This window comes from Coregonus lavaretus (assembly GCF_964263955.1).
Source record: "Coregonus lavaretus genome assembly, chromosome: 10".
Taxonomy (NCBI): domain Eukaryota; kingdom Metazoa; phylum Chordata; class Actinopteri; order Salmoniformes; family Salmonidae; genus Coregonus; species Coregonus lavaretus.
Genome location: NC_139997.1, coordinates 28,083,662 through 28,110,435, shown reverse-complemented (window position 1 = coordinate 28,110,435; position 26,774 = coordinate 28,083,662). Strand labels below are relative to the sequence as shown.

Here is a 26,774-nt window from a genome sequence, read left to right as displayed (position 1 = left end):
TGTCAATGATCTCAAGGCAGCTGGGACCAACACCATCCCCACCGTCAAACATGGAGGTGGAAACATTATGCTTTGGGGGTGTTTTTCTGCTAAGGAGACAGGACAACTTCACCGCATCAAAGGGACGATGGACGGGGGCATGTACCGTCAAATCTTGGGTGAGAAACTCCTTCCCTCTGCCAGGGCATTGAAAATGGGTCGTGGATGGGTATTCAAGCATGACAATGACTCAAAACACACGGCCAAGGCAACAAAGGAGTGGCTCAAGAAGAAGCACATTAAGGTCCTGGAGTGACCTAGCCAGTCTCCAGACCTTAATCCCATAGAAAATCTGTGGAGGGAGCTGAAGGTTCGAGTTGCCAAATGTCAGCCTCGAAACCTTAATGACTTGGAGAAGATCTGCAAAGAGGAGTGGGACAAAATCCCTCCTGAGATGTGTGCAAACCTGGTGGCCAACTACAAGAAACGTCTGACCTCTGTGATTGCCAACAAGGGTTTTGCCACCAAGTACTAAATCATGTTTTGCAGAGGGGTCAAATACTTATTTCCCTCATTAAAATGCAAATCAATTCATAACATTTTTGACATGCGTTTTTCTGGAATGTTTTGTTGTTATTCTGTCTCTCACTGTTCAAATAAACCTACCATTAAAATTATAGACTGATCATGTCTTTGTCAGTGGGCAAACATACAAAATCAGCAGGGGATCAAATACTTTTTTCCCTCACTATATATATATATATATATACAGTGCTATGAAAAAGTATTTGCCCCCATTCTAATTTTCTCTACTTTTGCATATTTGTGATACTGAAAACAAAATCAGCAGGGGATCAAATACTTTTTTCCCTCGCTGTATATACCACTATTTCGTTAAAAAAAAATACTAAAGCAAACACCACCCCATCCCACTACTTTGACCATAACTGATACATTTGATAACCACTGCAATGAATGGTAAGAAGCCAACCTTACTGAAGCACACATTTGTATCACTCTGTATTGGCCTACTACATTTTAGTCATTTAGCAGACGCTCGTATCCAGAACGACTTACAGGAGCAATTATGGTTAAGTGCCTTAATCAAGGACACATCGACAGATTGCTCTCCTAGTCGGCTCAGGGATTCGAACCAGCAACCTTTCGGTTACTGGCCCAACGCTCTTAACCGATAGGCAGCTAGGCTACTACTCACCTTTGACCCATCCTCCTCTACTCTCTTCATTGCCTCAGCATACAACACCTTCTATTCTACTCTGACCTCAACCTGTCTCTCTCGCACCAGGCATTTCTTATTCCCAGCAACATGGGCACCCCCACAATTGACACACACAGTTTTTTCCTCCGATACTACACATTCCTTTGTCCCATGCCCTCCTGCACACTTCTCACACTCTCATCAGGTTACATTTCTGAGCCATCAGAAACAGCAGAGTACGGTTTGTAGTACTTGGCCCCCTTCTTCCTCAACACACATCTTCCCTCTGCACTCTGCTCTTTTCCTTTTTCCTCGCTGTCTATACCCACGTCTATCCGTTCACCACGCTCATGCCGCGCCTTCATCCGCCCTATTGTTTGCAGAACACGCACTGATGGCCTTTGTTGGGTTCTATTTTTCTCATAATTGGATCTGTATGTGATGAATAACTTAGAAGGAATGCATTAATGATAAGCATAGGTTTTTACTATACTGATATAAATTGTTTCACATAACAGGCTGTGATTCATGTAAGGAACGTTAGGGGGTAGGACAGATAAGACTTGTATTTCTTACAGATACGAACACTCTCTCTTTGTTGTCTGTGAAACCGTCCTTGAACGTAGGTACATAGAGTACAGATTGGAAGGGTGTCTTTTGGGTGCTGACTCTACAGGTTATTATGATAGCAACTTATGCCTGGGAACGGTGGAGCGCCAAGGGGTGGAGCGCCAAGGGATTGGGACTAATCCGTGCACCAACGGATTGGCTGAGTAAAGTCTAAACCACACTCAGTCCTTTACTCTGATTGGCCAACAGAAGAGGTGGGAACTCTCTGTCAGAGTATTTGAGAAAGAACCTGTAAACAATGGTTTAGTTCTCTGTCTGCCCTGCGTGGTATTTCAGTGAGCCCGTATACGAACCAACATACTTATCATACATACATTTTGCATATAATAAATTTAGCTTGGATTGAATATCTCTTGATTATGTTTTCTCTTATTCCAATACCAGATTTGAATTACGCAATTTCTAACACCTTTCAACAATACCCAACTTCTGTTCCTTAGCCCAATTTAGTAGTCTTGCTATATCTTGCATCTCCATGCTCGCAAAACGTGCCACAGTCATCAGCCAGGGCTCCTCCTCGTCATCCCCAGAACTCTCACTGGGAGACGCCACGTTGCCAGCCAATTTTCCCTGATGACGTTTCAAACCGTAATCACTAGTCACCTGCAGTTACGTCATATGTGTTTCGCCACTTCCATACCAGGGGTCCTAACCTTCTCTGCTGTCTGCGAAGTGCTGCAAAAATGTTGACAACAGACCTGATACCGCCCCCTTTCGATGCGGTCACCCAACCATCTGTGAATGGTGGGTTAGGGAAAATGCCATGTCATCATATCAATCAAATGTATTTATAATGCCCTTTTTACATCAGCAGATGTCACAAAGTGCTATACAGAAACCCAGCCTAAAACCCCAAACAGCAAGCAATGCAGATGTAGAAGCCACCATTCAACCAGCTCAAACATTATGGATAATATAAGAATCTTTGTTGATATCAAATGTACTTTCTGTAACAGGGAATGGTCTTCAAAAATCCAGTGAGATTGTAAACTAGTCCTGCCAGTGCCAACTTTTTCAAAGGAGCCTAATGGCCATTTGCTTCATGTGTTACAGTAAAATGTAGGGTGTAATAACTAACTTTAAATGTCCAGAGTAAAAATACTTTATGCACAGTGTATGGGACTTGGTCTTCAATATTCAGATCGTGAACTATTTGAAATTGACATTTTATTCAACAGCAATCCATCTGGGCAATAATGATATTTTGATTGCATAAAAAGACAAATCAATAGTAGTTTTCAATGGTAAAGAATGAAAATAAAATAAAAACACAGAAAATGTGAGTAACACATTTTGAACAAATAATAACAGTTATTTTGAGTCTTTAATACATCAGGAAATATTAACTTATTTTAGAAGTAATAAAGTGTAGAAAGGTATTCAAGAAAATGTGTGCGCTGGCTTCAGCTATAGTATGTAGTTTAGTATGGGGAATAGTACTATTCAGCAGGTACAAGGTCAGGTGCTACCAACCTTTCTTCCCAGGGCGTTACAGGCGTTATTAATCTAAATTGAATGCAGCTATGGAACTCCATATTTAGTTCCAAGACTGAAGTTGGAACTATGTTGGAAACGAGGCACATCATTCAATTTTGGAGGCGGTGTCTCTGAACAGACTCCTCGCAGTGTGGCTCCAGATACAGACGGCGATATGTAGACATCTCGATATCAAGTTTATGTCTTTCAGGATATATTGTCAACACATATGTCAGTCATTGAAAGTGGCCGAGTATGAGGACTTGCGTTGGCGTTTTCGGCAAGATGAACATTTTACCTGAGAAAACTTTGTGGACATTCGTGTTCCAGCTTTCTTGTGTGCTGCTCACATTGAAGGCAACCGTTACCGTTGGCACACCTGTGCTGCTAAATCTCCCGCCAACACCTGAGACTAGTGCTGAGGTAGGTTATGCAAATTAGCTGGGAAATCATGAATTATGGCAAGGACTGTCTTTCATAGTTCAGTGTAATAAATGATGCTCGATTGTTTGAGGAAGGCAACGGGTATTGTACTGCCATAAACGTTCCTGTCATTACAGTTTCACCGAATACTTTCCCCACTTCTTCCCCATGTCTTACACTTACTCAAAATTCTATCATCTCTATTTCTGAGTTTTTTAAACATTGGATTCACATTACTGTATGTGATAACTAGGCTATGTATGAGGCATGTTATCTTTCTGATTTTAACTCTCACAGTTACGATGGAGTATGATTCCCTCACTGCTTGGATAACTCTCAGCAACGCTTTACAACTTTTTACTTTTTGGGGTAAACAGAGATCAGGGTTTGCACACAAAACCCAGTTTGGTCCTGATCCCAGCCTGCCTGGCTTCCCTGACCTTAAGTCTCGGTAAATCTGCCCTTTGGATTCCTCCCCTGGCCTCCCCGCCAGTCCAACATTGTACCCTCTGTTGCCCTGGCTCTACACACCCTTAGTCCCAAACACATGACCTGGGTAACATGGGATAAGAAAATGGAGAGGCAATAACAGTAGTATTGTGACCAGGGCTCCTTTGGATGACTGTGCATCCTGCTTAGCACAAACACATTTATGTGTTCATTATGTTTTACCACAACATGGGTCTGTCTTTAGATGTGGTGCCGTTTAGCATGATGTTTACACGACATGCAACCTACTACTGTAAGGGTTCTGGGCATTCAATCCTTTGATGATGTTCAGGGAGAGTACCTTCGCTTTAGGGAAATGCATGTCGTACACCAGCCTGGCCTCCGAGCCATACGAAACATACTTTATGTATTTCTGAGTACCTCCAAGACGTATAATACCTACTAATGGTCTAGTTACTTTAGACAGAAATGAAAGTAGGGAGGTTGGTCGGGGAGGATGAGTAGACGTAATCCGCAACCATCTAGGAATCCAAAGGTTGCATGTTCGAGTCGCATCAGGACAACTGTAGAATTTTAGCTAACCTTTATTCTAAACGTAACACAATTCACCAAACCTGCTACGTAAATTCACCTAACCTTTGTCGTTTTAATTCTCCTAACCACCCAACATAAATTCTCCCCATATTTCTCCTTTGTTGTTATGGCGCAACAAGCAACCTACGCTCAGAGAAAGACGTAGAATACTATACGTATGGTGTGTTATTTCATCCAATTCGTATGCTATTGTACGACCAGGTAAGACGTATGATACTGTACATCTTAAAATTAGTATGATATTGTACAATGGCTATTCCATTCATAATGTAACCTAAAGTAATGGAGTATCACAGATTTATATTATTATTATTATTATTATATTATTTAGTATTATACTAACATTGTAAAGTGGTTATCCCACTGGCTATAAGGTGAATGCACCTATTTGTAAGTCGCTCTGGATAAGAGCGTCTGCTAAGTGATGTAAATGTAAATGTAATACTAAATGGAGTGTCACAGATTTAGATACAGAATAATACAAGTTGCCCAGAGATCACATTGCAAACACAGGAACACTCAAGTCAACAAACTATTGCAAGGCGTAGACTTGCTCCATTAGATGAGGTTTACTTGTGTCCTTATTGTCCCCATATATTGACTACAGATTTGCTTCTGGAATTGTCGAGTTTAGATTAATTTAGGAGTGTTAAATGTGTGATACTGGTCACTTCTCTTGTTCTGTGATACTTCCCACTCAATCCAATTGACTTATTCCCCCGTCTCCTCCTTTGTTTTGAGTTTATATTGTCCATCATTGCACACTTCACTGTCGTTGTCATGCGCTTCTGTTGAAATAAGTCATTGACAGAGGTCCCTGATGTCCGAAACAACACTGAACTATATTTGAGAGAACTTTCTGTTCCACTTGACCTATGGTTGTTCACCTTCCAGAAAGTGAAAGTCAAGTGAAAGGCTCATTGTGTTGGTGTAAACTAGGAGGCAAGTGGCAACTGGAATTATAGGCCTCTCCTGGTGGAGGAATGTGTTCTTCCACTGAGCATCCTTCCACCAAAGAAGCCTTCATCTTGTTTAAAGCACTTGAAGTGTCTAACTGAGAAGAAAGCCTGTGAATTGAGAACATTTTTACCAACAAGTAGCTATTTTTCTGTTTCTAAAACTGCTAAGGCTCTGTATTTGTGGAAGCCTGGAATATGTCAACCTTTGATTCTCTTACTCATAGAGACAACAAGATTGAATGGCTCCGTTTTCATTCTTTATGTCTACAGTGCCTTGCAAAAGTATTCATCCCCCTTGGCGTTTTTCCTATTACAACATGTAATTTAAAAGGATTTTTATTTGGATTTCATGTAATGTACATACACAAAATAGTCCAAATTGGTGAAGTGAAATGAAAAAATAACTTGTTAAAAAAAATTCAAAAAAATAAATAACGGAAAAGTGGTGCATGCATATGTATTCACCCCCTTTGCTATGAAGCCCCTAAATAAGATCTGGTGCAACCAATTACATTCAGAAGTCACATAATTAGTTAAATAAAGTCCACCTGTGTGCAATCTAAGTGTCACACGATCTGTCACATGATCTCAGTATATATACACATGTTCTGAAAGGCCCCAGAGTCTGCAACACCACTAAGCAAGGGGCACCACCAAGCAAGCGGCACCATGAAAACCAAGGATCTCTGCAAACAGGTCAGGGACAAAGTTGTGGAGAAGTACAGAACAGGGTTGGGTTATAAAAAAATATCCACATCTTTGAACATCCCACGGAGCACCATTAAATCCTGCCAAGAGAGGGCCGCACACCAAAACTCACGGACCAGGCAAGGAGGGCATTAATCAGAGAGGCAACAAAGAGACCAAAGATAACCCTGAAGAAGCTGCAAAGCTCCACAGCGGAGATTGGAGGATCTGTCCATAGGACCACTTTAAGCCGTACACTCCACAGAGTTGGGCTTTATGGAAGAGTGGCCAGAAAAAATCCATTGCTTAAATAAAAAAATAAGCAAACATGTTTGGTGTTCGCCAAAAGGCATGTGGGAGACTCCCCAAACATATGGAAGAAGGTGCTCTGGTCAGATGAGACTAAAATTGAGCTTTTTGGCCATCAAGGAAAACGCTATGTCTGGCGCAAACCCAACACCTTTCATCACCCCGAGGACACCATCCCCACAGTGAAGCATGGTGGTGGCAGCATCATGCTGTGGGGATGTTTTTCATCGGCATGGACTGGGAAACTAGTCAGAATTGAAGGAATGATTGATGGTGCTAAATACAGGGAAATTATTGAGGGAAACCTGTTTCAGTCTTCCAGAGATTTGAGACTGGGACGGAGGTTCACCTTCCAGCAGGTCAATGACCATAAGCATACTGCTAAAGCAACACTTGAGTGGTATAAGGGGAAACATTTAAATATCTTGGAATGGCCTAGTGATAGATTAATTATTAATGACTAATTATTACACCCTGAAACTGTGTGAAATGTGTTAGAATGTGTGAGTGTAGGACCAGTAAAGATTATGACATTGTGTTACTATTTAGCAATGTGAGTAAGAGTTAGGCCAGACAACAAAGGACAAGGAGAACTGTCTACAGGCAACTGATAACTGAGGAATTTAGGGAGGAGAGAAGCTGTTAGGCTTTTTAATGAGTATGAAATATGGTGCAGGATATTGTGAGGCAGCCTATGTGTGTGTGTGTGTATGTGTATGTGTGTGACCTAATGGTTAGGAGAGCAGTTTTAAAGTGGAAAACTACAGCCCGCCTACAGAGAGGAGGGATGTTTGTATGACGTATGAGTATAAAAGATGGACTCTGAAATTGTGATGGCAGAATTCTCAATGAATAAAGATCCCTGACTATGCAGATCGGGACTCTGTCCGTTTCTTGATCCTTTTGGGAGACGCACAGACACAGAATAGTTTGATAAATAATTAACTTAACACCTAGTCAAAGCCCAGACCTCAATCCAATTGAGAATCTGTGGTATGACTTAAAGATTGCTGTACACCAGCAGAACCCATCCAACTTGAAGGAGCTGGAGCAGTTCTGCCTTAAAGAATGGGCAAAAATCCCAGTGGCTAGATGTGCCAAGCTTATAGAGACATCAAATCAAATCAAATTTTATTGGCCACATGCGCCGAATACAACAGGTGCAGACATTACAGTGAAATGCTTACTTACAGCCCTTAACCAACAGTGCATTTATTTTTAATAAAAAAGTAAAATAAAACAACAACAAAAAAGTGTTGAGAAAGAAAGAGCAGAAGTAAAATAAAATAACAGTAGGGAGGCTATATATACAGGGGGGTACTGGTGCAGAGTCAATGTGCGGGGGCACCGGCTAGTTGAGATAGTTGAAGTAATATGTACATGTGGGTAGAGTTAAAGTGACTATGCATAAATAATTAACAGAGTAGCAGCAGCGTAAAAAGATGGGGTGGGGGGGCAGTGCAAATAGTCCGGGTAGCCATGATTAGCTGTTCAGGAGTCTTATGGCTTGGGGGTAGAAGCTGTTGAGAAGTCTTTTGGACCTAGACTTGGCACTCCGGTACCGCTTGCCGTGCGGTAGCAGAGAGAACAGTCTATGACTAGGGTGGCTGGAGTCTTTGACAATTTTGAGGGCCTTCCTCTGACACCGCCTGGTATAGAGGTCCTGGATGGCAGGAAGCTTGGCCCCAGTGATGTACTGGGCCGTACGCACTACCCTCTGTAGTGCCTTGCGGTCGGAGGCCAAGCAGTTGCCATACCAGGCGGTGATGCAACCAGTCAGGATGCTCTCGATGGTGCAGCTGTATAATTTTTTGAGGATCTGAGGACCCATGCCAAATCTTTTCAATCTCCTGAGGGGGAATAGGCTTCCATACCCCAAGAGACTTGCAGCTGTAATTGCTGCAAAAGGTGGCTCTACAAAGTATTGACTTTGGGGGGGTGAATAGTTATGCATGCTCAGGTTTTCTGTTTTTTTGTCTTATTTCTTGTTTGTTTCACAAGGAAAAATATTTTGCATCTTCAAAGTGGTAGGCATGTTGTGTAAATCAAATGATACAAACCCCCCAAAAATCCATTTAAATTCCAGGTTGTAAGGCAACAAAATAGGAAAAATGCCAAGGGGGGTGAATACTTTCGCAAGCCACTGTACTTTGCGTCATAAAATGTCGGTCCCAGTTTCATGGTTCTTTTTTTGGGAATGGAGCTTTTGATCAACAAACTAGGCTACATTGTGAGCTCTTTGTGGTCTAGCCTAATTGTAGCCTTATTCCTAAATTTTTTCCAGTACAGTACAGCACATTTTCCTCTATTATAGTTTTGGGTCACACAAATTACGAAGAGTAAAGTGAACAACAGAGAACTGACTCATAATTTGTCGGGCTGAATCTTAATTTTAGATGCATGCCCGTCACTTGATCTCAAGTTAGGATTTCGCAATGGCACTCTGATTTACCAATGGTCCAGTGTATCTGTCTGTTGGAACTCTGTATCATCTAGCGTGCTTTAGATCCAGCCTTATTTAAAACCCAAGAGTACCCAGTCAATTCAACCCGTCTGGTTTTCTTTGCATTGAAAATAGTCTGTGGAGTTCCACTCTAATGCAGAGGCCCCTCTCTCTAGTCTCTACCCAGCTGTGCTGGCTGGTTTCCATTAGGCAGCCATTTAAGGGACCTGGGCCACAGAAGGCCCAGGGGAGTGCCGCCCATCATCACCCAGCTGCAGAAGTGGGCCTGAGCGCCACATCCCACAATGCACTCTGCTCGCTCCCTGCTGCTCATGGGAACAGCGCTGGCTGGTGGCCCTCAGGGCCTAATCAATCCAGTCACGGAAAAGTATGATGGGTTGTTCCCTCACCACAAACATCTCTGGCAGTGGTGTGAAACTTCTCAATGGCATCTCTGGTGTTAGCATCTGCTATAATGATTCTAAGACCACTTAGCCCTAATTTGAGTCCTCCGCTGCATTCACTCAGTGCTTGATTACTTTTCAGGTTCTTTCATACCAGCCCAATGCTTTCATCTCTCCCCTCCAGGCCAGATGTCTTGACCATGGTATTCTAAAGCATTTGTTGTAGTCTACAAATTACTCAATTACTTTGTAGGGGAGAGTGGGGAAAGTTGAGCTGTTTTTACATTCACCATCACTCCATCAAGGGAAATATAGTATTCTTTCTAACAACAATATTTACATATATTTCAGGATGTTGTGTATCCATGGAAATCATCAGAAATCCTCTAATCATTACAGTTTTGAAAACATAGCTTGTCCAAAGAAAAGTGGTCTCTTGGCACAACTTACCTTGGGTATGGGGTAAGTTGAGCCACGGGACAGGGTAAGTTAAGCCGCCTATACATTTCTCTACTGAATGAAATATTACCACTACCTTTTTAAAACCATGTCTATCTTTATTTCCCAAACACAATTCAACATAATCACATTTTAAGCACATTTTAACACAGGCTTATCACCTAACAAACACTTTGCACTTTTTTTTTTACACTTTTAAGCCCTGTTGTTATCTCATATCCCAGCGATAATGCCTTGCATTATGCCTGGGCAGAAAACACTTCAATTTGCTAAACTTGCCATTGGCTTAACTTACCCCATGACCATTGGCTCAACTTACTCCAAGGCAAACATTTTGACTATATTAGCCCACACAGCTACAAGGATGCACTTTCATGCTAGGTTTAGGACTTCACATTGAAGCTTATAGAGACCCCAACGGATGTATAGAACAATCTTACAATTATCTACTTTGGTTTAGATACAAGCATCATGAAACTTCTAACACAATAAATTCATTTGACTTGGTGAAAATCAGTTTGTTGGACCTAACTTATTTACCACTTTTTCCATGTGGTTTCTTCCTTCACAGACTCCATGAAATGATATATTTTTCTTAAATATTTGGTCAAATTATTAATTTTGTGTATGGTTTCCTAGAAAAAGGGTGGCTAAACTTACCACAATCTCCCCTATTGCTTTGTTTCCTTTTCTTACCTTGAAAATAGTCTATGGTCCAGGAGAGAGTGTGATACACATTCTGAATTTGTTTGTATGTTCTATGTTTTCCTGTATAGAATTTTCTGGAGAAGTATGGATACCTAGAGGAGGAGAATCACCAACACAATAATACTGAGGTCAACACAGCTCTCAGGTACAATATGGCTGGCATCATTTAACCTACCAGAAAGAGCACTTTACAGTAATAATGGGAAATTAGGGAAACTTTTAATCGAGTGTGGTCAATGATTGATTACAATGTATTGGTTGTTAAAGAAGATGCTATATACATTTTTCGTAGACTTTGTGTACTTACTTACTAATTTCTCAGAATATCAAATCTGAGGAAAAACGTTTAATTCTCTGTGAAAATATCTTTGAGGTTGTGTTGACATAGCTTTACCAAAAGTGTGTCCCATTCCCCAGTTGTGCTTGAGTGAAAAAGCAAGCACACGTCTCTGTTTTCACAGTTGCACTGGAAGTTACTGAATATTTGGAGAAGAAAAGCCTAACTCATTTAAAAGATTTATTGAAATGTATTGCATGTTTATTTTCTATCACAAAGCAAAAGCTTGGTTTCCCTAATGGAAGTAACAGTCTGCCACCAGAGCCTGGTATTTATCCAGGTGATAGTGGTATTATGACAGCTATTATTTATGCTGATATTTAGACTACACGCATTTTACACTAATGGAGAGCTAGACGATGCATTACCCCCATGCTCAGCAAGTTTAGAGCCTTGAATGGAACACTGGTCACTTTAATAATGTTTACATACTGTTTTACCCACTTCGTATGTATATACTGTATTCTAGTCAAGGCCTATCCTATTTAACTATTGCTGTACATATACTATTCTATCCTACGTATTCCTCAGATATACTACATATTCTATCCATATACTGTCCATAATCCCATCATATACACTACCGTTCAAAAGTTTTGGGTCACTTCGAAATTTCCTTGTTTTCGAAAGAAAAGCACTTTTTCTTGTCCATTAAAATAACATCAAATTTATCAGAAATACAGTGCAGACATTGCTAATGTTGTAAATGGCTATTGTAGCTGGAAACGGCTGATTTTTTATGGAATATCTACATAGGCGTACAGAGGCCCATTATCAGCAACCATCAGTCCTGTGTTCCAATGGCACGTTGTGTTTGCTAATCCAAGTGTATCATTTTAAAAGGCTAATTGATAATTAGAAAACCCTTTTGCAATTATGTTAGCACAGCTGAAAACTGTTGTGCTGATTAAAGAAGTAATAAAACTGGCCTTCTTGAGACTAGTTGAGTATCTGTAGCGTCAGCAATTGTGGGTTCGATTACAGAAACAAAATGGCCAGAAACAAATAACTTTCTTCTGAAACTCGTCAGTCTATTCTTGTTCTGAGAAATGAAGGCTATTCCATGCGAGAAATTTCCAAGAAACTGAAGATCTCGTACAACGCTGTGTACTACTCCCTTCACAGAACAGCGCAAACTGGCTCTAACCAGAATAGAAAGAGGAGTGGGAGGCTGCGGTGCACAACTGAGCAAGAGGACAAATACATTAGAGTGTCTAGTTTGAGAAACAGACGCCTCACAGGTCCTCAACTGGCAGCTTCATTAGATAGTACCTGCAAAACACCAGTCTCAACGTCAACAGTGAAGAGGTGACTCCGGGATGCTGACCTTCTAGGCAGAGTTGCAAAGAAAAAGCAATATCTCAGACTGGCCAATAAAAAGAAAAGATTAAGATGGGCAAAAGAACACAGACACTGGACAGAGGAAGATTGGAAAAAAGTGTTATGGACAGACGAATCAAAGTTTAAGGTGTTCGGATCACAAAGAAGAACATTTGTGAGACGCAGACCAAATTAAAAGATGCTGGAGGAGTGCTTGATACCATCTGTCAAGCATGGTGGAGACAATGTGATGGTCTGAGGGTGCTTTGGTGGTGGTAAAGTGGGAGATTTGTAAAGGGTAAAAGGGATCTTGAAGAAGGAAGGCTATCACTCCATTTTGCAACGCCATGCCATACCCTGTGGACGGCGCTTGATTGGAGCCAATTTCCTCCTACAACAGGACAATGACCCAAAGCACAGCTCCAAACTATGCAAGAACTATTTAGGGAAGAAGCAGTCAGCTGGTATTCTGTCTATAATAGAGTGGCCAGCACAGTCACCGGATCTCAACCCTATTGAGCTGTTGCGGGAGCAGCTTGACCGTATGGTACGTAAGAAGTGCCCATCAAGCCAATCCAACTTGTGGGAGGTGCTTCAGGAAGCATGGGGTGAAATCTATTCAGATTACCTCAACAAATTGACAACTAGAATGCCAAAGGTCTGCAAGGCTGTAATTGCTGCAAATGGAGGATTATTTGACGAAAGCAAAGTTTGAATGACACAATTATTATTTCAATTAAAAATCATTATTTTTAATCTTATCAATGACTACATTTCCTATGCATTTTGCTATATTTCCTATTCAAACTCATTTCATGTACAGTGGGGAGAACAAGTATTTGATACACTGCTGATTTTGCAGGTTTTCCTACTTACAAAGCATGTAGAGGTCTGTAATTTTTATCATAGGTACATTTCAACTGTGAGAGACGGAATCTAAAACAAAAATCCAGAAAATCACATTGTATGATTTTTAAGTAATTAATTTGCATTTTATTGCATGACATAAGTATTTGATCACCTACCAACCAGTAAGAATTCCAGCTCTCACAGACCTGTTAGTTTTTCTTTAAGAAGCCCTCCTGTTCTCCACTCATTACCTGTATTAACTGCACCTGTTTGAACTCGTTACCTGTATAAAAGACACCTGTCCACACACTCAATCAAACAGACTCCAACCTCTCCACAATGGCCAAGACCAGAGAGCTGTGTAAGGACATCAGGGATAAAATTGTAGACCTGCACAAGGCTGGGATGGGCTACAGGACAATAGGCAAGCAGCTTGGTGAGAAGGCAACAACTGTTGGCGCAATTATTAGAAAATGGAAGAAGTTCAAGATGACGGTCAATCACCCTCGGTCTGGGGCTCCATGCAAGATCTCACCTCGTGAGGCATCAATGATCATGAGGAAGGTGAGGGATCAGCCCAGAACTACACGGCAGGACCTGGTCAATGACCTGAAGAGAGCTGGGACCACAGTCTCAAAGAAAACCATTAGTAACACACTACGCCGTCATGGATTAAAATCCTGCAGTGCACGCAAGGTCCCCCTGCTCAAGCCAGCGCATATCCAGGCCCGTCTGAAGTTTGCCAATGACCACCTGGATGATCCAGAGGAGAAATGGGAGAAGGTCATGTGGTCTGATGAGACAAAAATAGAGCTTTTTGGTCTAAACTCCACTCGCCGTGTTTGGAGGAAGAAGAAGGATGAGTACAACCCCAAGAACACCATCCCAACCGTGAAGCATGGAGGTGGAAACATCATTCTTTGGGGATGCTTTTCTGCAAAGGGGACAGGACGACTGCACCATATTGAGGGGAGGATGGATGGGGCCATGTATCGCAAGATCTTGGCCAACAACCTCCTTCCTTCAGTAAGAGCATTGAAGATGGGTCGTGGCTGGGTCTTCCAGCATGACAACGACCCGAAACACACAGCCAGGGCAACTAAGGAGTGGCTCCGTAAGAAGCATCTCAAGGGCCTGGAGTGGCCTAGCCAGTCTCCAGACCTGAACCCAATAGAAAATCTTTGGAGGGAGCTGAAAGTCCGTATTGCCCAGCGACAGCCCCGAAACCTGAAGGATCTGGAGAAGGTCTGTATGGAGGAGTGGGCGAAAATCCCTGCTGCAGTGTGTACAAACCTGGTCAAGACCTACAGGAAACGTATGATCTCTGTAATTGCAAACAAAGGTTTCTGTCTGCTTTTCTGATGTATCAAATACTTATGTCATGCAATAAAATGCAAATGAATTACGTAAAAATCATACAATGTGGATTTTTGTTTTAGATTCCGTCTCTCACAGTTGAAGTGTACCTATGATAAACATTACAGACCTCTACATGCTTTGTAAGTAGGAAAACCTGCAAAATCGGCAGTGTATCAAATACTTGTTCTCCCCACTGTATGTTTTCATGGAAAACAAGGACATTTCTATGTGGCTCCAAACTTTTGAACAGTAGTGTATATATATACAGCTGTGGAAAAAATTAAGAGGCATGTATGACAGCCATTCCATTCCAGTGTCTGTTGAATTCCAAAACAGGCACACCTCATTCTACTGAATTAGGTCCTGATTAGGTGATCACATGAACCAAATCTTATTTAACGAGGGAAAGTATATAAACCACTGCTGTGGTCATCACTATCCTCTTGCAATAGGACCAGCTGGATGACAAAAACAGTGCTAATAGTACCTCAAAAGTAATATTAATCAAAAAATAACTATTGACCATGCCAAAAGAGTTGAAAAGGAAAGTTTTGAGTGAGGAAAAGAAGGGGTCAATTCTGGCTTTACTGGCAGAGGGATACAGTGAGCATCAGGTTGCTTCCATCCTTAAAATTTAAAAGACGGCGGTTCATAAGAACAAGGTCAAGCAGCAGATATTGGGGACAACAAAGCTACAGACCTGCAGAGGGCGAAAACGACTCTCTACTGACCGGGATGACCGCCAACTCATTCGAATGTCACTCAACAACCGTAGGATGACATCAAGTGACCTACAAAAAGAATGGCAAACGGCAGCTGGAGTGAAGTGCATGGAGAGGATGGTTCGAAACAGGCTCCTAGGGGCAGGACTGAGGTCTTGCAAAGCTAGACTTCAATGAGAAGCAAAGAAGAGCCAGGCTGAGGTTTGCAAAAGACCATAAGGATTGGACCGTAGAGGACTGGAGTAAGGTCATCTTCTCTGATGCGTCCAATTTTCAGCTTCGCCCAACACCTGGTCGTCTAATGGTTAGACGGAGACCTGGAGAGGCCTACAAGCCACAATGTCTCGCACCCACTGTGAAATTTGGTGCAGGATCGGTGATGATCTGGGGGTGCTTCACCAAGGCTGGAATCGGGCAGATTTGTCTTTGTGAAGGACGCATGAATCAAGCCACATACAAGGTTGTCCTGGAAGAAAACTTGCTTCCTTTTGCTCTGACATTGTTCCCCAACTCTGAGGATTGGTTTTTCCAGCAGGACAATGCGCCATGCCACACAGCCAGGTCAATCAAGGTGTGGATGGAGGACCACCAGATCAAGACCCTGTCATGGCCAGGCCAATCTCCAGACCTGAACCCCATTGAAAACTTCTGGAATGTGATCAAATGGAAGATGGATGGTCACAAGTCATCAAACAAAGCCGAGCTGCTTGAATTTTTGCGCCAGGAGTGGCATAAAGTCACCCAACATCAATGTGAAAGACTGGTGGAGAGCATGCCAAGACGCATGAAAGCTGTGATTGAAAATCAGGGTTATTCCACCAAATATTTGTTTTCTGAACTCTTCCTAAATTAAAACATTACTAATGTGTTTTTTAAAAATGAACATGAACTTATTTTCTTTGCATTATTCGAGGTCTGACAACACTGCATCTTTTTTGTTATTTTGACCAGTTGTCATTTTCTGCAAATACATGCTCTAAATGACAATATTTTTATTTGGAATTTGGGAGAAATGTTATAGAATAAAACAAAAATGTTATTTTTACCCAAACACATACCTATAAATAGTAAAACCAGAGAAACTGATAATTTTGCAGTGGTCTCTTAATTTTTTCCGTAGCTGTACATATTTCTTAATTCCCTTCTTTAACTTTTTAGATTTGTGTGTATTGTTGTGTATTGTTATCGCTACACCCGCAATAACATCTGCTAAATATGTGTATGTGACCAATAAAATAGATTTGATTTGAAGGTTTGATTTCAGTTGTAAACAACACACACTACCATCATCACATGTGGATTACTTGTAAAGTGTTATATTGATTGCACCACATTCTTAGGTTTTGGAACTTTTTTATTCTACTTGCTCTCTGGATGTGCTCTCCGATCTTAGTTTGCCATTCACTCTTCTTTTATCATTCATCCATCTCTCCTGCTGTCTGCCTCTCAGGGAGTTTCAGTGGCTCACCCACCTGCCAGTCACTGGGCGGCTGGACAGTGCCACACGGCACCAGATGGCAGTGCCCAGGTGTGGGGTGAGGGATGACAGGGGCCAGCAGGCCTGGGGACAGAGGGTCAACGGCATCTTCCATGGACAGCGTCTACGCAGGAAGCGCGATAGCCAGCTAGGTTAGTGGCCAATCCATGGACCTCCTTTAGCTGATTTGGGCTCACTTCTGGCCAGTTTCAAACCAACCTCCTAGATCTTACTCCTTTTTTATTCCTTCCTTGAAGATCAAATGATTGATTGAAATGTATTTGGCCCATATAGATGGACTTGATTATACAGGTCATATTTCAAGAATACACTGCTAAAGCAATGTCAATGTGACTTTATTGTCTAGAATGGAGAGGTCAAACATGTTGTCAGGCTAACTAATCTCATAAGATGTACTGTGACTCGATACTGCATCCTCAATTAAATGCTAATCGAATCAACTATTCCCATCGATTCAGGTAATAACATTGTTGTTTGCTCAATGACTCCCAATGGCAAGATGCCCTGTTGGTTTTCTCAATGACTAAATTCTTTTTTTAGGGGGTTATTAGCTGTTAGGCAGGGAGTCTCAAATCCCAGGCTGGTTTTCCTTGAATCAGTCCCAGATTAGAGAAAAACAAGGAAAATCAGCCTTACTACTGGCCTCGAAGTCCGGATTTGAGAAAATGGGCTTTGAGAGCTCCACTGAAGGACTCAGTAGTGGCGGTCAACATCCATGGCCATGTGCTTTCCTTGGTTGGTCTCTGTTAAGGAGTTCACTACTGACTGTAAATCAGTGGCGGTCGGTGAGGGAGGATGATTTTATTTTTATGAACATGGCCTTATTTCTATTACAGCATATTGGATGACTGTCATTCATATTATGTTCACCCAGCTCAATGTAACATCGATAGGTTTAGGCTACTACATGATGCTCAAATTTTCCCTGTACCCATCATGAGGTTGGTACAACCTAGCCTATGAATGAAAGTTTACAACATAGGTGCACAGGTTGAGAATGTTTTTAGTAATCAAGGTGACAGACAGTGACACATTCAATACCACCTTGCACACTCTTGCCTGCATCTAGCTGATCTAGAGTGTAATCATTAGTCCAACAGTTGCAAACAAGAGTTTCTATTGGAAAAATTCAGATATGTTTATCCCTGTTTCGTTCCATTTGCTTCCATTTAAGAAATGTTTTTCAACAGAATCGGCACAATGAATACACCCCTGATCACATGCAAACACAGTTGACTTTCATAGCAGCCACATACAAACAGCTCGTTGTATATATTATTCCTCTCACCGTTTCCCTTCGCTTGAGGACTACAGTTCACAACACATCAGCTGTCTGTGACCAGGCGAGAAATCCTTTCCAAGCCAAACCTTCATATCAGCACCGCTAACAGCACAGCCTATATCATTGTCACATTTACATTTACATTTACGTCATTTAGCAGACGCTCTTATCCAGAGCGACTTACAAATTGGTGCATTCACCCAGTGGGATAACCACTTTACAATTTTTATTTTTTATTTTTATTTATTTTTTAGGGGGGGTAGAAGGATTACTTTATCCTATCCCAGGTATTCCTTAAAGAGGTGGGGTTTCAAATGTCTCCGGAAGGTGGTGAGTGACTCCGCTGTCCTGGCGTCGTGAGGGAGCTTGTTCCACCATTGGGGTGCCAGAGCAGCGAACAGTTTTGACTGGGCTGAGCAGCAACTATGCTTCCGCAGAGGAAGGGGAGCCAGCAGGCCAGAGGTGGATGAACGCAGTGCCCTCGTTTGGGTGTAGGGACTGATCAGAGCCTGAAGGTACGGAGGTGCCGTTCCCCTCACAGCTCCATAGGCAAGCACCATGGTCTTGTAACAGATGCGAGCTTCAACTGGAAGCCAGTGGAGTGTGCGGAGGAGCGGGGTGACGTGAGAGAACTTGGGAAGGTTGAACACCAGACGGGCTGCGGCATTCTGGATGAGTTGTAGGGGTTTAATGGCACAGGCAGGGAGCCCAGCCAACAGCGAGTTGCAGTAATCCAGACGGGAGATGACAAGTGCCTGGATTAGGACCTGTGCCGCTTCCTGTGTAAGGCAGGGTCGTACTCTCCGAATGTTGTAGAGCATGAACCTGCAGGATCGGGTCACCGCCTTGATGTTAGCGGAGAACGACAGGGTGTTGTCCAGGGTCACGCCAAGGCTCTTCGCACTCTGGGAGGAGGACACAACGGAGTTGTCAACCGTGATGGCGAGATCATGGAACGGGCAGTCCTTCCCCGGGAGGAAGAGCAGCTCCGTCTTGCCAAGGTTCAGCTTGAGGTGGTGATCCGTCATCCATACTGATATGTCTGCCAGACATACAGAGATGCGATTCGCCACCTGGTTATCAGAAGGGGGAAAGGAGAAGATTAGTTGTGTATTGTCAGCGTAGCAATGATAGGAGAGGCCATGTGAGGATATGACAGAGCCAAGTGACTTGGTGTATAGCGAGAATAGGAGAGGGCCTAGAACTGAGCCCTGGGGGACACCAGTGGTGAGAGCACGTGGTGCGGAGACAGCTTCTCGCCACGCCACTTGGTAGGAGCGACCGGTCAGGTAGGCCGCAATCCAAGAGTGAGCCGCGCCGGAGATGCCCAGCTCGGAGAGGGTGGAGAGGAGGATCTGATGGTTCACAGTATCAAAGGCAGCAGACAGGTCTAGAAGGACAAGAGCAGAGGAGAGAGAGTTAGCTTTAGCAGTGCGGAGAGCCTCCGTGACACAGAGAAGAGCAGTCTCAGTTGAATGACCAGTCCTGAAACCTGACTGGTTTGGATCAAGAAGGTCATTCTGAGAGAGATAGCAAGAGAGTTGGCTAAAGACGGCACGCTCAATAGTTTTGGAAAGAAAAGAAAGAAGGGATACTGGTCTGTAGTTGTTGACATCAGAGGGATCGAGTGTTGGTTTTTTGAGAAGGGGTGCAACTCTCGCTCTCTTGAAGACGGAAGGGACATAGCCAGCGGTCAAGGATGAGTTGATCAGCGAGGTGAGGTAGGGGAGAAGGTCACCGGAGATGGTCTGGAGAAGAGAGGAGGGGATGGGGTCAAGCGGGCAGGTTGTTGGGCAGCCTGCAGTCACAAGTCGCGAGATTTTATCTGGAGAGAGAGGGGAGAAAGAAGTCAAAGCATAGGGTAGGGCAGTGTGAGCAGGACCAGCAGTGTCATTAGACTTAACAAACGAGGATCGGATGTCGTCAACCTTCTTTTCAAAGTGGTTGACGAAGTCATCCACAGAGAGGGAGGAGGGGGGGGGGGGAGGATTCAGCAGGGAGGAGAATGTGGCAAAGAGCTTCCTAGGGTTAGAGGCAGATGCTTGGAATTTAGAGTGGTAGAAAGTGGCCTTAGCAGCAGAAACAGATGAAGAAAATGTAGAGAGGAGGGAGTGAAAAGATGCCAGGTCCGCAGGGAGTCTAGTTTACTTCCATTTCCGCTCAGCTGCCCGGAGCTCTGTTCTGTGAGCTCGCAATGAGTCATCAAGCCACGGAGCTGGAGGGGAGGACCGAGCCGGCCGGGAGGATAGGGGACATAGAGAGTCAAAGGATGCAGAAAGGGAGGAGAGGAGGGTTGAGGAGGCAGAATCAGGAGATTGGAGGGAGAAGGATTCAGCAGAGGGAAGAGATGATAGGATGGAAGAGGAGAGAGTAGTGGGAGAGAGAGAGCGAAGGTTGCGGCGGCGCATTACCATCTGTGTAGGGGCAGAGTGAGTAGTGTTGGAGGAGAGCGAGAGAGAAAAGGATACAAAGTAGTGGTCAGAGACATGGAGGGGAGTTGCAGTGAGATTAGTAGAAGAGCAGCATCTAGTAAAGATGAGGTCAAGCGTATTGCCTGCCTTGTGAGTAGGGGGGGACGGTGAGAGGGTGAGGTCAAAAGAGGAGAGGAGTGGAAAGAAGGAGGCAGAGAGAAATGAGTCAAATGTAGACGTAGGGAGGTTGAAATCCCCCAAAACTGTGAGGGGTGAGCCATCCTCAGGAAAGGAGCTTATCAAGGCGTCAAGCTCATTGATGAACTCTCCAAGGGAACCTGGAGGGCGATAGATGACAAGGATATTAAGCTTAAATGGGCTAGTGACTGTGACAGCATGGAATTCAAATGAGGAGATAGACAGATGGGTTAGGGGAAAAATTGAGAATGTCCACTTGGGAGAGATGAGGATTCCTGTGCCACCACCCCTCTGACCAGATGCTCTCGGGGTATGCGAGAACACATGGTCAGACGAGGAGAGAGCAGTAGGAGTAGCAGTGTTTTCAGTGGTAATCCATGTTTCCGTCAGCGCCAGGAAGTCGAGGGACTGGAGGGTAGCATAGGCTGGGATGAAGTCAGCCTTGTTGGCAGCAGAACGGCAGTTCCAGAGGCTGCCTGAGACCTGGAACTCCAGGTGTGTGGTGCGTGCAGGGACCACCAGGTTAGAGAGGCAGCAGCCACGCGGTGTGAGGCGTTTGTGTAGCCTGTGCGGAGAGGAGAGAACAGGGATAGGCAGAGGCATAGTTGACAGGCTGTAGCAAATGGCTACAATAATGCAGAGGAGATCGGAATGAAATGAACTAAACATCAGGGAAAGGAGAGAGCGGGGCCTCCCTCACCACAACTCCCAAATATAACTCTCCCAACTTCCACCTCAGAGACTATAATTGTTTCACTGAAACACCCGAATAAAACTCTCCCAACTTCCACTTTAGAAATTAGAATTGTTGTAAACTACAGCGGTTCAATGTTTCAAGGAATAGACTCAACTTACTTTATTCAGCTAGCTAACTATGACGCCATAGCTAACTAGCATGCTAGCATCCAATAACACACGGTTTAGCACCAATACTTGGTTACAACAAACTACCAATAGTGTGTTAACACACTAAACAGATAATTCGTGTCCGTGTCTAGTTCCTTTCATAACGCAGCAATAATTCAACGTTGGCTAGCTAGCACAAAGATATTGTATTTAGCTGCTACAGTACTGCTAGCTGGTAGTGTTGGCTAGCTAGCAATGGCTGCTGTGTTGACTTTGTTTGAAAAACGGCGTCGCTGCGAACGAATGTAGCTGGCTAAAATTATATTGTATTTAGTTGCTATAGTACTGCTAGCTGGTAGCGTTGACTAGCTAGCAATGGCTACATAGCTACTAGAACTAACGCGTTAGTAAACCCGCTACAATCATGCAGTACAGCGTACAGTCAGCAGCAAGCAGTTACACCAGCAGGCCCCGGTGGCAATACATTTATAAAACCAAAAGCTTACCTTGAGTTCCAGTGTTGGATAGCTATAGCCAGCTAGCTAACATAGCATCTCTCTCAATTTGAGCCGGGTGTTTGAGTAGGCTAAACTAGCTAGCTGCATTCGATGCTAGCTAAGTAAGTGAAAGTGAAAAATATATATACTACGAAATATAGCTAGCCCTCTCTCATTCTCTCTCTCGCTCTCTCTCTCTCTCTCTCTCTCTCTCTCTCTCTCTCTCTCTCTCTCTCTCTCTCTCTCTCTCTCTCTCTCTCTCTTGCTTCTCCTTAATTTGGAATAAATTAATTTGTTCAAAACTGTTCAACTTTTGTCTTTCTCTCTCTTTGAGTAAACTACTCACCACATTTTATGCACTGCAGTGAAATTTGTAGCTTATCCCTTCAGTACTAGATTAATTATCTGATCCTTTGATTGGGTTGACTAAATGTCAGTTCATGCTGCAAGAGCTCTGATAGGTTGGAGGATGTCCTCCGGAAGTTGTCATAATTACTGTGTAAGTCTATGGAAGGGGGTGAGAACCATGACCCTCCTAGGTTTTGTATTGAAGTCAATGTACCCAGAGGAGGACAGAGGCTAGCTGTCCTCCGGCTACACCATGGTGCTACCCTACAGAGTGCTGCTAAGGCTACAGTGGGGAAAATAAGTATTTAGTCAGCCACCAATTGTGCAAGTTCTCCCACTTAAAAAGATGAGAGAGGCCTGTAATTTTCATCATAGGTACATGTCAACTGTGACAGACAAAATGAGAAAAAGAAATCCAAAAAATCACATTGTAGGATTTTTTATGAATTTATTTGCAAATTATGGTGGAAAATAAGTATTTGGTCAATAACAAAAGTTTCTCAATACTTTGTTATATACCCTTTGTTGGCAATGACACAGGTCAAACGTTTTCTGTAAGTCTTCACAAGGTTTTCACACACTGTTGCTGGTATTTTGGCCCATTCCTCCATGCAGATCTCCTCTAGAGCAGTGATGTTTTGGGGCTGTCGCTGGGCAACACAGACTTTCAACTCCCTCCAAGATTTTCTATGGGGTTGAGATCTGGAGACTGGCTAGGCCACTCCAGGACCTTGAAATGCTTCTTACGAAGCCACTCCTTCGTTGCCCGGGCTGTGTGTTTGGGGTCATTGTCATGCTGAAAGACCCAGCCACGTTTCATCTTCAATGCCCTTGCTGATGGAAGGAGGTTTTCACTCAAAATCTCACGATACATGGCCCCATTTCATTCTTTCCTTTACACAGTGATCAGTCGTCCTGGTCCCTTTGCAGAAAACAGCCCCAAGCATGATGTTTCCACCCCATGCTTCACAGTAGGTATGGTGTTCTTTGGATGCAACTCAGCATTCTTTGTCCTCCCAAACACGACGAGTTGAGTTTTTACCAAAAAGTTCTATTTTGGTTTCATCTGACCATATGACATTCTCCCAATCCTCTTCTGGATCATCCAAATGCACTCTAGCAAACTTCAGACGGGCCTGGACATGTACTGCTTAAGCAGGGGGACACGTCTGGCACTGCAGGATTTGACTCCCTGGCGGCGTAGTGTGTTACCAGCTCTCTGCAGGTCATTCACTAGGTCCCCCGTGTGGTTCTGGGATTTTTGCTCACCGTTCTTGTGATCATTTTGACCCCACGGGGTGAGATCTTGCGTGGAGCCCCAGATCGAGGGAGATTATCAGTGGTCTTGTATGTCTTCCATTTCCTAATAATTGCTCCCACAGTTGATTTCTTCAAACCAAGCTGCTTACCTATTGCAGATTCAGTCTTCCCAGCCTGGTGCAGGTCTACAATTTTGTTTCTGGTGTCCTTTGACAGCTCTTTGGTCTTGGCCATGGTGGAGTTTGGAGTGTGACTGTTTGAGGTTGTGGACAGGTGTCTTTTATACTGATAACAAGTTCAAAACAGGTGCCATTAATACAGGTAACGAGTGGAGGACAGAGGAGTCTCTTAAAGAAGAAGTTACAGGTCTGTGAGAGCCAGAAATCTTGCTTGTTTGTAGGTGACCAAATACTTATTTTCCACCATAATTTGCAAATAAATTCATAAAAAATCCTACAATGTGATTTTCTGGAAAAGAAAATCTCAATTTGTCTGTCATAGTTGACGTGTACCTATGATGAAAATTACTGGTCTCTCTCATCTTTTTAAGTGGGAGAACTTGCACAATTGGTGGCTGACTAAATACTTTTTTCCCCCACTGTACTGTTGACATTCATTGCAAAACTGTGTGTTTTAAGCAATTATTTGGTGACGTGAATATATTTAGTATAGTTTAATCTAAAAAGTATAGCTTTTTCAATGTTTCACTATTTTAATGAAATTCGCTGAGGAGGCTGATCCTTCCCTTCCTCCTCTGTTGAGCCTCCACTGCTGTAAATTTGAGCCAGTTTGCTACAGCAGGACAAGGATCCTGCAGCAACAGGAAATGTGAATTATTATGTGGATATAATTAATGGACATTTTTGTAGGGGTGGATACATTTGCAAGTCTGAAAATGTATAAACTTCAGAAGCCTTTTTAAACCTCAAATACACAACAAGTTTGAAATGTCCTGCATTGCAGGAATGTTCTGCAACGGGGTGATCAAATTAAGATCCTACATCTGTATGTAGGCTATCTACACACACAGCCATTTATATATCTTCAGGGAATTCTCCAATCTACGCTTGTGTGTGGGAAGCACATTCTAAATTAGATATAAACTCTCTGCACACACATCCTATTTTATCTTAAATGAGCTCCCCAGTCCCTTTTAGTCTGTGAGAACCACTGCCTAAATTATTAAGACATACAACAGTCTTTTCAATGTTCCCAGGGCCATATGGCGACTGTCCAACCCATCTCCACTGTGTGATAGATAGGCCTACATGCTCAGTGGTAAATGGAGCTGGTTTTGGGTATTAGGGTTGACCTGTTGCAGTGTTTGTGGTCTGGATGGAGAAAAGTATGTAATTCCACACAGCCCCTTAAGTGATTGGATAATACTAGAAGAATGCAGACACAGGCGTCATACTGCCCACTTTTCCAGCTTCAAGTTTATACCTGACAGCTGCCACCTGCTCCCTGTGCAAGACGCTGGGAGAGAGTCCATGGCAGGAAGGCTCAGGATCCTCTGGAGCTATCCCATTTCAGAGACATCCCATCCATATGGATTACACACACGGATTCTATTTGGTTGAGGTATTATTTTACCTAGATAGCCTAAATTTGAACAGGATATTGAAGGACAGTTTCTGCAAAGAGGCAGTTTTAGTCCCAAATGAAACTTAACAGAATTTTTACTCATCAAGATTTCAGGGAATTTCAGGGGAAGAACATGGCATTCTTTCAAATGTAAGTGAGGTATAGGAGAATAGTTCTATATATCTGTCCATCTAGAGTACAGTAGTGAAGGCAGCCAGCAGAAGTCAAGGCAGGGGCTGGCTCTTACTGGCTAGTTGGTTGAGTGCCAGAGAGACGCAAACTATTGCACCAATAGTCTTAGCTCATCTCACCAATGAGGCATGCTGGAACAGTCTAGCTCATCTAGTCTCCCAATGAGGCATGCTGAAAGAATTGGTTTGTTTAAAATTAGCAAATTCTCAGATATGTTGTGTCCAAGACAAAGAAATTGAGAGTTTCCTATACAATGTTCTCAATCAATTTTATTTCAAGGAGAGCTGGCAAAAAGGTTCAACCTTGTAGGGTTTTTGTCTCTGAGCGATTTCACACAAGCTCTTGAAATGTGTTTATCACACTCTGGCTCTAAGCTCATATAGGTGAAGAAGACCATCTCTCCCACCTTTGCCCTTCATTTGTGCTCTGGTCTGTGCTCTGTTAGAAACCAGTGTTTTTACAGACAGTGTGAGGTGGCCTTGCTTTGTGAATGGGTCTTATTGAGGAATACTCTGCTGCAGTCAATTGACAAGGTTATTTTTATTGCAAAGATGCATGGAGTTGTTTTGACACAAAAATAATTGATTTATTGCCTTAGACAACCACTCCTACTGAATCCTACACAGCAAGAGCTCTTCTGAATTAGTTGTTAACATTTTTTAAAATTGTGTCACTGATGTTACCACAAGTAATGTAATAAACATTACTCTCTATGCACTTCGCTAAAGGATTCACCCTTATTGTTAAAAAAGAAACACACATCCCCATTACTGTAATTTGCAAACCTCTCTCTCTCTCTCCCTCCTCTTTGCCTCCCCCCCCCCCCCTCTCTCTCTCTTCTCTCTCTCTCTCTCTCTCTCTCTCTCTCTCTCTCTCTCTCTCTCTCTCTCTCTCTCTCTCTCTCTCTCTCTCTCTCTCTCTCTCTCTCTCTCTCTCTCTCTCTCTCTCTCTCTCTCTCTCTCTCTCTCTCTCTCTCTCTCTCTCTCTCTCTCTCTCTCTCTCTCTCTCTCTCTCTTCTCTCTCTCTCTCTCTCTCTCTCTCTCTCTCTCTCTCTCTCTCTCTCTCTCTCTCTCTCTCTCTCTCTCTCACAGTCCTTCTCCCTCCCCCATATCCTCCTCTCTCCCAGCTGCATGATTGACAATCTGAATCTTACCCTGCACAGCAGTGCTCCCAAAAGTGGGTGCTAGTGACCCATATACCGTAACTACTCTTTTTCAACGTTCATATAATATCTCACTTCTTGGTCATGAGTCCCCCTTGCTGCTCTATATTCATCAGTCCACTATCTCATCCTCTCTGCAGGTGAGAGGTGGCAACAAGCGTCACCTGAC

General features: G+C 43.1%; 1 protein-coding gene across 1 annotated transcript in view; it reads left to right on the top strand.

The window, feature by feature from the left end:
- The first annotated feature begins 3,471 nt into the window (after positions 1-3,471).
- LOC311135558 (matrix metalloproteinase-28-like) overlaps positions 3,472-26,774 on the top strand; it is a 27,834-nt gene continuing 4,531 nt past the window's right edge. Inside the window, exons 1-3 of the mRNA XM_084169570.1 lie at positions 3,472-3,727; positions 10,809-10,885; positions 16,778-16,956. Coding sequence (XP_084025696.1) covers positions 3,560-3,727; positions 10,809-10,885; positions 16,778-16,956 — 424 coding nt within the window. The 5' untranslated portion in view covers positions 3,472-3,559. The remainder of the gene's footprint in view (positions 3,728-10,808; positions 10,886-16,777; positions 16,957-26,774) is intronic.